The 14,391-nt window shown below is 42.7% G+C and overlaps 1 protein-coding gene across 1 annotated transcript in view; it reads left to right on the forward strand.

The window, feature by feature from the left end:
• The window catches only part of LOC133950241 (phospholipid-transporting ATPase ABCA1-like), a 130,689-nt gene extending 116,311 nt beyond the window's left edge, over window positions 1-14,378 (forward strand). The window contains exons 49-50 of the mRNA XM_062384500.1: window positions 7,550-7,793; window positions 12,294-14,378. Of these exons, the coding sequence (XP_062240484.1) occupies window positions 7,550-7,793; window positions 12,294-12,422 (373 nt within the window). The 3' untranslated portion in view covers window positions 12,423-14,378. The remainder of the gene's footprint in view (window positions 1-7,549; window positions 7,794-12,293) is intronic.
• Window positions 14,379-14,391: the final 13 nt, after the last annotated feature.

A 14,391-nucleotide genomic window follows, 5' to 3' on the forward strand; every position in this document is an offset into this window, starting at 1 on the left:
CCAGATTTTTTTAAGTTGAAACTACGTACGTCCGATATTTCACGTTCACGTCCTTAATGTGGTCACGGAGGGGCTGATGGGAAGAATTCCATCAGTCGGCAGGGGGTGGAGTAGAGAGAGCAGGGGGGGGGGGGGGGGGAGGCACAGGCAGGTTGCGCGCACCATTGTCGCACAACGTGAGCAGCTGACCTACAACGCTGCCGGGGGTCTGCCTCCTCCTTCTCCTCCCGCCCCCCCCACCACCCCCAACTTCTCCATCTCTTTTTCATCACGAGCCCCTGTAAGGAGTGCAGGGTCTCACCGCGGGGCAGCGCTCACATTTGACCCCCCATTGCTCATATGTAATACATGTTCCCCCCTCTCCCCCATCCCCCCCTCCCAATACTCATCTCCTTGAAAACCCTCTCTCCACATTACTCTTATTTATTCCTCCCGCCGCTGCTGCTCTCAGGTGGCGAGTGTTCCGAACCCAGCCGTCCACGTGCTTGTTAGTGCTGCCCCCTCCAGTCCGGTGGTAACCTTGTCTTTATCACTAAGATGCCCCCTCTGCCGCTCTAGCAACCCCTCTGTGTATCAATCAAATCAGCCCAAATAATCCATTTGGACTGCTGGAGAGGTGACTGGCGTGTGAGAGGAGCCGGGGATTTAGTTTGGGGCGTCGGAATCTGAAGAGCAGACTGGCATTTTTTTTTTAGAAACTCATTTCTTTTTTGCCTCCACGGTTGTTAAAAAACATCCTCCTCTCCTGTCCCGATACTGAGCCCCTCAAATCAATCACGCTTTGAGGACTTTATGAAAGCCTCACAGAGAAAAAGTAAAGTTTGAAAAAAATGTTTTTGCAAGAGGCCGTTAATGGTGCTTCGGCATCGCAGTGTGTATGGTGCAAAAGTTCCGAGGTGTTGAGTAAACCCAAATGAAGTGGAGGAACCAATAAAAGCAGCTTCGAAAGCTCCCCCCTTTAATCTTGTCAGTTTGGAAGGCCACCCACAAGCCGACGCAGGATTTTTTTCCACTGATTGATATCGTTCATATTCCCGGCTTCGTAGAGTACCTCCAGTGAGTACACACCACAGCCCGGAGTCCTGTTTTCTCCTTGCTTAAAGCACGTGATGTTATAAAAGTACGGGGGTAAAGTGCCTTTAATGCATTAAGGTAATGCACTGTGGGCGCGGGAGAGTTTTTACAAGAGCGGCGTCTGAAAGTTTGGATCGATCCCCCCGCCCCCCCACCCCCCCCCCCCCCTTGAAGTTGACGTGGAGGAGTCCAATAAACTTCCTCTGCGTCAGCTCTGCAGGTGTACCATTAACAAAATAGTGTACGGCTTTTAAGTATGTGTCACCGACAAAGATGGATGGCAAAATCATTCTCCCCACAGTTTACAATGCATCAGCGATGTAGGTGTTGTCAAGAGTGCGAGAACACTGACGCGCAGATGGTATACTGTGCGTGTACTGTATGTATCTCTGAGGCATCTTTTCTGCTTGATAGATACTAGGAACCTTAATTTATGACGGTATGTCTCTAGGACAGATCTTAGATTTTGCCTCAAATCAAATATTCTGCAAGGATCTACATAAAGTCCTTCAGCGTCTGCATCAGGTGCTATATATCCTGGTATTTTATTAGCTCCTCGTCCAAGTCTACATGTTTAAAACGCCTGCGGTAATAACTTTTACAGGCCAGATGATGGCCTTCATGTAAGATTACTTCGGATACACAATCCCGTAGGCAAACACCTTGTAAATATACTTATACATAGACGCAGTCCCACAGTACTTATCACTGAAAACTGTCACCAAGGTCACACCAAGGTCACAAGTACACTCTCACCGCTCGTAAGGACACTACAAAACTTTTTTCCTTGGCGACAGCACCGTTTCCTGGAAGTTTTAACTCGTTTGCTTGGAAGCACAAAACCAATATTTGTTGTTTTCTGGGGTCTTCATTTTTGATAAGTAGAGATGATGATCTATCCAACCATTCTTTGTTCCTGGTTATTCTGTCATAGGACACTGGAACATATTGTTTCAAAGGTTCCCCTTTAGAGATTTGAATTTGAGTGCTGTTAGGCATACTTACATTGAAAATGTACAATTACTGATCAGAAAAAGATCCCCTACACATCCACCCATCCACCCCTCAACCCCTCAGTCCTCATCCTGACTGTGGAGCTCCTGCCTGGAGCTCCTGCCTGGAGCTCTGTCAGGCCCCCTTCCAGGTACTAAGGAAGTTTTTTTGGATGACTTCCTGCCTGATCAAAGCATCAGACCACCGTGGCCACACCGTGACCCCTTGCCCCGCGTCCGCCCTCCCCCCCCGCAGACACAAAAACAAGGTTTGGCAGTGGCGAGGGTGACCTTTCTCTACTCCCTCAGATGAAGGAAGGCTGCAGAATTATTGTTCTGCCTGTCATGCCCTTATCTGTGTCTGGCTGGTGTTTGTTTTAAATTACATGGAAGAATGACTTTCCAGCGGACCACGTGGAGGCGAGGATTGAGGAAGAATAATGAAAATGAAGAAGAGCGAGCCGCGGCACCGACATTGCAGTGACTCTGCCGTGCTGTGCTGAGCCGCTGTGTGTCTCTAATGTGAGATGTGGGATTAGTTGTGACTATGTGGGACAGCGTTGACTTCAAGCATCGTCCTTTAATTGTATTTCTCAACAGTTGGATTCAACCTCAAATTGCAAAGATCCTGGTTTTATATTATTATTATTATCATTCATAGTAATTATCCGTCTCATGCATGCAGTGCTATTGTTGTGACCATACAGTGTGGTGCAGGCTCTGCTTAAAGATCCCAGCCCGCCTATCCCACACACAGTCAGAGTTTATTTAGGAGAAACCAGACAGCGTATCAGATGAAAGAAGTTGTTTTGCTGTGAATATGAAGGCAGACTGGAAAAAGGATGAATATGAAAGGAAGACTTTTTCCCAAAGTGCCGCCTGAAGCCCCCGAGTAACCGCACCGAGAGAGGAAATAAAAGAGGAGGCGGGAGGGAGAGACAACGAGGAGGAACTAATTGATAAGCCCCTTTACTGTCACTAACAAGCAGCATTTCATTACCCACATTCTCTCCAAACCATTTTCGCCAAATGCTTTTGCCACAGTGCTGCCTGCCCTGATTGGATTTCTGTTTTTGGCTGAGCTTCCGGGTCCTCGGACAATGGAGCCAGAAACTGTAATAAACACAGGGGGATTATGGTCCCAGTGTTTATTGGGAGATGGATTCAGCTCGATGTGTGGCAACCGGCGGCGATGTTGTGGTGGTCGTGGTGTCTGATTGCAGACTGTGTCGTTGCCCCATCGTATAATAATCAACCTAAATTATGCAGCTTCGCAAAAAAAGGATACACAACAGGATCAGTGTTCTGGCTGCACTTAATTTAAAAATGATGGTGCAAATAAATGAAGTGCTTTTGTTCCGGAGGAAAGTGGATACGAGTATTGTGTATTTACATTTCAAGTAAAACACCATCAGACGTCTTAAGAGACAGTGGAAGTTACAGCTATTGCAGCTTAAGGATGCTAGTTGCTTTATTGCCCTTGAGAAATCATTAGGAATAAGATTTATAAATGGATGAATATAAGTTTGTGTCGTGTCCATATCTCTCTCTTTAGCATTGATCTTCCCCATGTTTTGTTTTGACTCCTTTACCATGGACTGTATATAAAGATGGACAATGTGTCTCCACTTCCTCCCACTGTCCAGAAATGAAACCAAAAATATTCCCGATACAAAAGCTGCGTCCTGATCCAGCTGCTGCTCAATTTTTAAAGAACTCTATAAACTCACCTGAGACATAAAGTCCTTTAATCATCGGTTTGTGCATTTCTTTTTGGTGAATTTGTAATTCAATTCTTGCTACACCGAGATGTCTGGCTCGGTTTGTGGAGCGTCTCCATGATGTCCGTCTCCAGGGCCTGTGGGAACACACCTGAGAGAAGAGGCATGTTGACAAATGTGGAAGATCTGAGGCCGTGCGATTGGAAACATTTTGCAGGAGCCTGCTGGCAGAATATCAAGGCAGCAGCAGGAGCGCGATTTCGGATGATGTCCTCCACGTTCCTCTGGTTGATAGGATCAACTCTCTTTGATACTACTTGAATTGATTCTAAGTGAACACAAGGCCAACACGTATCCTGCTCCTAATGTGGAGGCTCGGAGTGCTTGTCAAATTTTTTCCAAACGTTTGCAGATAAAAGTTCAGGAGCTACTGACAACAGGAGGGTGCATTAGCTTGTTGACGATAATAAAAAAAAGTCATGAATTACTAATGGTTTTGGAATAGACACTTATTATTTCTCATTTTGAGAATACAATGTGAAATGTGTTAATGAAACTGGAGATTTTGTTTCCCTCCTTTGAGTTCAGCCCAGTGAAACAGATTATTTTCTTTATTCTTAACAACCTTGTTTAGGAACATAGCAAAGAGGAATTGACCTTAAGAGTGCTCTGTTCGTCTCGTATTTATTGTCTGTGTATTCTTTGTCGGATCTCATTCTTTTTTTTTTCTCGATAATTTGCCATCATATTTCAGAAGCAGCATTGAACTTCTTTACCGTGACAACAATTGCTTCCCTTTCGTTTCTGTTGTACCACTCTTTGAGGAGGTTTCTGTCTTACTGTCTGTAACTTGCTGTGAACTATAATAACAAGGTCATTTCTGAGACCCTGTTTTTATGATATTTTTTTTTCCACTTTGCCCGACAAAGCCCCAGCTGCATTGAAAAGCCGAGTACTTCACGCGGATGTGCAGCAGGGCTGAGGTCAGTGTGAAGTACGATTAGGAACGGTTGAAGGGCCGTCCACCCGGCTGCTGCCTAATGAAGTGCTAACATCCTGATACTTGCTGTGAGGTGTGCTACATAATATGTCTCAGAGTTTCATGGTGGATGCTTTTGATCACCCGTGGTGTGCAGCCCCTGAGAAGATCAGAGTGCAGGCATGGCGCTCAGATCCCCCCCCCCCCCCCCCCCCCCATATAAGCCGGGGGCAGGTTGTGGAGGGATTGCGAGATAGCAGGTCTGTTGCATCATATAGAAAAAGGAATAGAACAAGGAAACCGCCAGTCATTGCTGCAAATTGTGTACATCCGTGTATATCATTATCTCCGCCAAGGAGGTTATAGGCACGTTTCTCTATTTGCATGTTGTGTGTCTTTTTGCAACACATCTGGAACATCTGTCGACAAATTGATGAGGTTGTTTATTCAATTTATTTAATATTCTTAATGCAGTGCTTCGAGCTCTGTCGCCAATTGCAGTTTAGTTGGAAGATAGCATAAAAACAACTGAATGGATTTCCTTTTGCTGAGTATCCAGATGAGGGATGGATCTAGGAATGGTTTTATTTATTTTTTATTCTTGATCAGTTACTCATTATCCAAGGAAATAAGTTGGGGATCATGATTTAAAATTGGCATATTTAGGAGACTGATATCTAAGTGTGTAGAGTTTTGAGCAACTTCATAGCTTCATTACACACTAGTTTTGAGATGCTTTTAGTTTCCCATACCACAGCTAATCTTAAATGTGTGCATAATACTTATATGTTGCTATTTGTGGTTTAAATATTTTGTTCACTGCAGAATCAGACCACAAAACTAACACCACCCACTTGTTTCCATTTCATCCCCTCGGGCCTTTGTCAGAACCAGTTGTCGATCTCTTGACAGGAGAGGTTACGGGTCACGGCTGTATTGATGTAGCAGGTTATAGGTTTCAGATGTCAGCTGCTGTTGATGTACAATAGCCTGTATCCATCTTAAAAATGCTGCAACAAAATTCAAGCAAGAGTCAGACCCTTGAGTCCATTCACCAGTATCTAATCCTAAAAGCAGCATTTAAAAGATACTGATGTGTTTTAAATGGAAATGAGTATTAAATAAGTAATTTCTTCTACAATTTATGCACAGTTACACTGTTTTTGCACTGCCGAACTCACAGATTTAACCAAAGAGGCTGTGCTACCCATGGGGTCCAGTCATTGTGCGTCTCAGCACCAGCAGAGATCTCCACTCTCCCTCTCACCCCCTCTGGGATCGCGCAGGCCTGCAGTTTATCCACCATATCGCTAATTGCCACTAAGGGGGACCGTGACTCTCGTTGCATGTAGCTCGGCACCAGCCCACAATGGACATTTCCATGAGTAAATCCAACATTAGGGAATTAATTAGGTAGAAAACAATGGGTCATAAGAGTGCTAACGACAGAATAACAAGGCACAGAGTCTTATTCGGTGCTCACCAGACGAAGCATAAGAATGGGAAGATGCAGAACGCTAATTAGCTTTAGAGCTTAGCTACGGCCCATTTTCATCAGTGACAACACTTTATGTGCAGGATATTGTTCATGTTGTAAAGTTTTACCAGTCGAGCGCGTTGACATGTTTTCAAAACGATACTTGTTCAATGATGCAAGGGTTCATTTCTACTCTGCATTAATTATCATATTGAAATTAGCTTGTTTTTCTCCAGACTTCTTTCATGGTAAAGTTATTAACGCAGCAATATTTGAATTCTGTCACTTCAAGGCAGTGGAGCTCGATGCAAACTCAACACTTACACATGATCACCTAATTATTATTGTCACCAGCCGTTGTATATTTACATTAGAGTACGAGCGAAGCCAACACGCTTTCTGTTTATTGTGTCTGAACCCGACCCAAGCCTGATGTTTCCCTCCACAAACAAGTATATGCAGTATGAAGAGTCAAACCTGAATATCATTTCAACAGCCCGATGCCTGGGTCAGGTATCCTCACTCTGAGTTACCATGTCCGTATCACTGAGCAACTGTTCTGTTTGTATTTCTCAAGGCTTTTGCAAATTCATTATCATCCTTTTAAGTCTGTTTTGGTTTTCAATAGGCCCTGAGGGAAACATCTGGCTCTGGGTTTCTCAGACCCATTTATGCTGGAGACAGATGCCGGCTGCTGCTTGAAGCAATGTCGATGAGTGTTGAGCCTTAATGGTGACGTAAAACCAGTAAAATGAGCGGAAATATCCTTAAACTCTCCTTCGAGTGGCGGAGTCGAGTGATTAATTTCCATCAAATGATTGTTTCAAGTGACCCTTTTCACATTAAATCTAATTTGAACCATTATTCCCAATAGAACATATTAATTTGTGCAGCCTATCATAGGTGTGTCATGAGTTATTGGTCTCTGTGGCAGCATCACCCCGACATAACCTTGTTTCTGTTTTTCTCATTGTTTTGACCCTGAAAAGACTCTAAACTGATATCCTGTGTGGTTCTGCTTATTACTTGATTCAAATGGATGCTTTCCTTTTCATTCGCTGGAGGGAAATTGTTTTTGCACCTACTTTTATGTGAACTAGCCACTTTAAAGGTATACAAAAGTTTACTTAGTTGTTGTTGTTCTTCTGAAGCCGCCTTTGCTCTCAGCTGCTTGTGACTCACCTTTCCTCCAGCTCAGCTCGCCATGTAATGACCACAGGAGAGAAGTTATTACTGGCCAGCAGTTATTTGCCTGCTTGTCGTCCTGTCTTTGCACTGAATGCTTATCTGAGCTCGCTCGTTCTAGATTTGGAGATGGCTACACTGTGATCGTGAGGGTCGGCGGCTCTCCTCCGGCCCTGAAGCCCGTCGAGGACTTTGTCCTGCACACCTTCTCGGGCAGCGTCCTGAAGGAGAAGCATCACAACACGCTGCAGTACCAGCTGCCGTACACACAGGGAGCACTGGCCTCCATCTTCAGCCAGTTCACCATTCACCAGCAGCGGCTCGGTGTGGAGGACTACTCTGTGTCACAGACCACTCTAGATCAGGTATGGCCCATTGAAACTATATTTTTGTTTACGTGTGTTTTTTTAATTTCTTTAGATTTTGGAAACCCTGACTTAATAGAGGAGCTAATTATTGAATATTAAATATTACTTTGTTGATATTTCTCAGGTCTTTATTGTCTCTGGATCAAATAGACACATGCTTAACATTGTCCATCTATTCTCACACTACTATAGAAAGCCAGCAGTACATGTATTACAGGTGAAATGTATTTGCAAAACACTAACAAGGTCTTACCCACACAGATACCATGCTGAGAAATAGATGCATTGTATTTATGGTTGTGGTTTCCAATGAACAATTACACACAGTTAAAACTGTGTGAAAGATGTCTGCATTGCCTTCGGTGCTGGTAATCTGAACTGGAAACCTTGTTCTTTTCCAAAAGGTTTTTAGTCAAGGCACATGGGCTAATTAAAACCAGTGATGATTCAGTTCTAATTCAAATTGAGTGTTATTCCCCTGAATCCAGAGGGGAGAGCTGTTTGTTCTTCCCTTGGACAAAAAGAAGGGGAGCTGAGCACGGGAGTGGATTTGTTCAGTCATTGTTGTAATTATGCCCGAAAGCAAAATAAGAATTCTAGCCGGTTGCAGCTCCAGCAGAAGCAGAGGATGTGCAGTTTGACTCGAGATTTCACCTCCGACACAAGCAGGATTTAGGTGGGGTATCTGGGGTCCTGTTCTATTGTGCTACTGTAGTTCTGTGGAGTAACGGCTCAGTTTAATACATCATTAGGCCATTAATCAATGCATTTAGCATTTTAAGTGCTCTCGGTTAATGCAAGTCTGCTCATTCCAGGATAAGATTTAAAGGATTTATCTCTGCCCACACATTGTCTTCTCCCATTTAGCCTGTCAGACTGACCAATGAGGACCACGCAGACTTTTGTGTAGCTATAGTTCAGCCACCAGCTCCCAGTATTGATCAAGACTGAGATTATATATATATATTTATGCACACACGCACACAAAGTTTTCGTGTGTCCTCAAAACATAGCCCATATTTTATTCCTGTCCAAGTGCACCAGCCAGCCCTGATTGTTAAGATATGGACTCGCTTCACCTTGTGTTTTTCGAAATGGCCCCGGGGATCTGATGCGATCAGGCACTCTGAGCAGAGTGTGAGTGTGTCTGGTCTTGCAGGCCCCCCATTAGCTCAGCAGCAGATGACCAGGTGGGAGGTGAGGATGACCTCGGAGGGGTCCGGAAAGGTCATCGCTGCACTCCAGCATGTGGGGGGGAGGAATAACCTCTTATAGGATAAAAAAAAAAGAGACGTGAGTGCCTGACTTGTGTTTGCATTGCGTTGCCATGAGCAACTCATTGTTAATTTAAGATATAGCCTTTTTGCAACAAGATTTAAATACCGTGAGTACCCTTCAGGGGTAGAGGAATAGAGGAAATGTTAAATGCTGTAGCCCAGTCTGGTTCACCATCAGATTGTCATACCATTACCTCTTACCTTGAGTAATTTATTATCTCTATTTCAAGAAACTTGCCCCACATTTTGCACTGGTCAATATTCACCAGATCCGAGTCAGTAAATAAATCATACCTGGACCAGTGGGGTCACAGAGGGGACGACAGGAGAACCTGTTGAGACCGAGACAGTCACCTTTCAGCAGGTGATTTATAGAGAGGAGCCTTGACCTATAGTGTAACACCCGACTTGCACTACAATTAATATTGATCCACGCAGCCTGGAGCTCAGGCGTTATCGCTGATGGCTTAGACAGTGCACAACAGAGCGGGGGCGTATGAAAGGAAAATGTGACTCTCTGAACCGTCTTTCAGGAGCAGATTGTGTGGCAGGATTGTGGAGTGCTTGCTGCTCTGTGTGTTGACAATGGTCCACAGTGTCACCTCTGCGCCAGTGAAACAGCTGATAGGTCTGTCACATCCACTTTAAAGCAATGTTAAGTTTAACTCAAATGTGGTTTAACTGGAATGGATTTTGCCAATTTTATTTCTCAGCCATAAATGTCCCCTACAGAATACCCCACTGTCTTCTCATTCTAGTAGCCCTGTTATGAATACATTTGAAACCCAACTTGAATATAAATGTTAAAGCCCCAATGCACTGTGTTGCTTCCAACAGTTATATAGAACAGGTCAAACACAACAACGTCTCAGTGCAGTTATCCTAGAGTGTGTAGGAGTTTTTTATTTAGGATGTATTCAAGTCTAAATAAGTTAAAAAATATCAGTTATGAGAGATTTATAATGTTGTACAAGCCACAATGAATTATATTTCAAGATGCAATTTTTACCCTGCCTTAATAAATTGTCAAAACAGTCAAATAATCCTTAAAACAATCTGCAGAAATACTCGACTCTTGCTATGAATTTGCTTGAGTTGCCCATAATACCTTTAAATAGAGAAACTACTTTTGCAGCTTTAAACTGTGTATAAGGAAAGTCAATACATGCCCAAAAACCTGTGCCTCGTGAAGTTCAGGGATATAAACTCATATCGCTATGTTGATAAGAATATCTTTGTTTTTTACTTTTTCCCTTTTTAAATCTATTTTAAATACACTTTGCTCTAAGTTTACTTTCAGAACAAGACTCTAGCACACCTCACAGAGTCAGTGTACCGTCATGGCAGTGTGTCAACATGTGAGCAACATGTATCTGGGCCATTTCACATTGTGCTCGGACTCCTGTGACATAAAGGGGAAGTTAATTGGGTGATTCAGTGTCCTTCACCTCCTCTGTTCTGCCTCGACGGCCATCAAATAAACACCCAATGCACCCTCTGTAATGTAATTAATGCCTGTATCCATCTGTTATTAAGAAAATGTCACTCAGCAGCACTGGCGCATGACTCTGCGGCCACGAATGGATGGTCGGCTAAATACAGAAAGTATATTAAGAGGAAAATCACATCTCTAAGCCGGGGATGGATTCACCACGGTCGTCTCAGTCAAAAACGCTGTCAGCTGCATCATTAAAGCTCTTTCAGAAAGTCACTCGTACATTCTTTTACAGCCTTGACTATGAATACGAAATGCTGTGCATGCCTCGGCACATCAAGCCAATATCAGCCGCTGGCAGGGTCAGAGGCCGACAGAGATGGGCAGACGATGTATTTGTTGCTACTGTCATTCTTATCCTCTTCCTCATTCTCCCCTGATATGATGGCTTGACAACTCTGACCTTGATACACACTGCCGATGGTCTCACCTCACACAAGCAGAAGCGGGCTCCGGCCTGAGGCGTGCTGAAGGTGTGACTCACCTCTAACTCACGAGGCAGTCTCCTGTTAGACGTCTTCCACACCAAACCAGCTGCCAGCACCAGGAGCGTGTACCTGCCAGTTTCTTTGTCTGTAAGCTTTACATTTGTACAGTAGGTGCCCCAGTCCCAACAAAAATCGTTATATTTGTTTGAATGAAATCTTAGGAACTTCATCAACAGAGCTAGACGCCCACTGTGCATTTTCCAAATGAACAAGAGATGTATCTTCTCATACAAGTCAGAGAGACAAATTATATTTATATTTTTTCAGCCTTACATAAGTAAATATAGCATGATACATAGGCAATGCAAATTGCCTCCTGTCCCTATTTTCACTGACAAACAGGAAATGAGGAGAAGATGCATCACATTAATTGAAAAACAACTTTTGTTCAGAAAATCAAGTTTGCAAACTCTAATAAGACTTTTTCTTCTCTGTGGTTAACATGACTTTATCTGGCTTCAGATTATATTCATGGGCTAATTAAAACCAGAAGTTTCAAAGGCAGACGGGATTGATCTTTATTTCCCGGTCTTTATTTTCTGCAGATTCTCATAAACAAAACCCTGAAAAGATTCTATTGTTCATTTCTGTTGATTTGCGCCGACCCCTGTATTTATTCTCTGTCCCGTTTAATTTCGAGACGGGTAATTTTTCATGGAGACGCTCTTTGAAATTTTGAACATACAATCTTGTAATTCTCGTGTCCTTTTATAATCACACAGCCCCTGAAAAGCTTTTTAATGAAAAAGCAATGCTCTTATCATTTCCTACGACCCTCTTTGTCGCTTCTTTCTGCAGAGTAAAAAAAAATGCTGTATAGTTTCACACCGGCTAATGCTAAGGGAACAAAGACAGAAGCCGGGACTCCAGCGATGTTTACGGGACAATGAAATACACACAGCTTTTCATGAACGCCTTCGGATTGCATTCTGTTGACATTAAACGGCCGAGAAGGAATGATTGTTTTATTATCTTTCTCAGCTGGTCAAAGATGTCAAACTGCGTGTGCCTGGATGCTTACTCGAGTCTTCATAGCCCGTGTTTAGCAGCTCATTCACATGCACCTCATTGAGTGAGCGGCCAGGTTCGTTTGTTTTTCAAGCAGAGGCTGGAGGAGAGTTAAAAATTTGATGGGCAGAGTAAATATCTTCAGGCCCGTCAGTGCCGCTTGTGCTTTGACTGTTCGTGTTGTGTTTTTTAACTTTAAGTATTTGTCTCCTTGTCGTTGTTATTCCAGGTGTTTGTGAATTTTGCGAGGCACCAGCACATCGAGGAGGAGGCTCAGGGCTACGACAACCCGGTGGACACCACAGACGAGAAGCCACTGTCTTCTCGGAAGATCTCCCAAGACGCAGAGAAGGTGTAACGCCCATTAGGAACACACAGTTCCTACAGCAATATACACAAAATCTAAATGTCATATTTTTGATGTTCCAGCCGTGAGTGATGTACGATATTTAACCCTTATTACTGCAATGTGCATAGACAGGACCTGTAAAACTATTTTGAACACTGATCAATACAAAAATCAATTGCCTGTAAAACCTGCAAATACCCGCTAATGTTAAGTTCTAAGTGTTTGTGAGGTCTGCATGGCAACTTACATCAACTTACATTTAACCAAATAATCATCTTCAAAGCAGCAAATCAGACAATTCTGAAATACAAATGTCTTGAATAGTGGTGACACTGGTTCTCTTCACCTGCAGCACTGATTGTATTGACTCCACCCAGTGTGGACGCCACGTAATGAGTGGATCTGGAGTCAGATCACGTAGCCACGTAGCTGCAATGTTGTTTTTACACACGTTCCATTTCGATGAAAGTATACTGTTGATCTTGATATGTACCTCAAGAGAGTGCACGGGCCAAACCATCCCTGAAAGCACCATGGATTGCACAACAACCAGGAAACCTCAGTGCTGACTTTCAAATTGAATTGCTACTACTTTTTTACATTTTAAGATTTTGCTTGTTCTGTATGTTTACTTTGGATTTTAACGATGACATTATGAGCTGTCAAATTCAGCACTTATGACTTATTATTGATGACACTGAATTAATGAGGTCAGATATTTGACGCACTCCAAAAAACTTTGATCACTGATTTTTTTTATTTTAATGTCACAAACAAATTACCTCAACTCTCTTCAGAGCCTTTCTGATGCCGAGTTAAATTCGGTGATTAACTTTAGCACTCAGTCATAAGGCATTCTGGGTATCGGCACTGGTGTATTGATCCGTGACCACCAGAGATCAGTGGCAGAACTCTGCTGATGAAGTGAATATGTCTTTGCCACAGTGAGCCTTCCCAACACCCGGTGGAAATACTGAAAACTTGATTGAAAACAAGTGATGACCCGCATAGCAATGGGCCTCATCTGCAAAGTTAAAATGTCTTGGCTACGATGCGCTATGCAAGGACATGGAGCATCTTTAGGGGATTGACCCTTTGCAAAGTCCTGCCTCCTTAGTGACTGTAGAGCTAGTTAGACCTTTTGTTCTGTAAACAAAAGGTTATGGTAAAGAACCTGGAACCCCAAACTGGTTCCAGTTAATGCTATGGCCTCAGAAGTAACTCCAGAGTAACACTGTAGTTGACATATTGGCTTTGTAGCTGGATATGTTGACGTTCCTACTCCATCGAGTCACAAAGCTGTGATTGGCTAATTATTGCTCAGGGGAGGGGCTTAGTGAAAGAAAATATATAAGATACAAATATTTTTAAACTCGTATATTGCTGCAATTTATAAACATTTTAACAAGATAGTAATAACAATGTTTGCAATATGTACTTATATTGTATTAATATGTATGTTTGAACACAATTTATAACTGTACAATAGTTATTTATTGCTATATGTTTACTGATGTCATTGAAAGTGTCTTAATGGTATAAAATCAGGGATGTCAGTGATTGCTCCCTATTGAAATTCCACATATATATATAAACATACATATATATATATATATATATATATATATATATATATATATATATATATATATATATATCTGGTATATATGTTATTGTCGATACCATCCATATTTGGTCATTGATGTTTGTACTGAAGTACTGTTTCCATGACGCCTCTATTTAAAACCATAAAGCTCTTTTAATTTTGAAGCTTACAACACTTGGCACTTCACTGTAATTTGCTGCTCATGGCGCTTCAGGGTTTACTTTCAGCCTGTGACATAATTTGTATGCTGTGCCTACATTACCATCATGTAAAGCAAGGAATAAAGAATAATGGAACCTCTTTGTACTGAATGTAACTTCTTGTCAAGACAAAGGATTAAACATTTGCACCAATTGTAATATGACTCAGAAT

This window comes from Platichthys flesus, chromosome 24, assembly GCF_949316205.1.
Source record: "Platichthys flesus chromosome 24, fPlaFle2.1, whole genome shotgun sequence".
Taxonomy (NCBI): Eukaryota; Metazoa; Chordata; class Actinopteri; order Pleuronectiformes; family Pleuronectidae; genus Platichthys; species Platichthys flesus.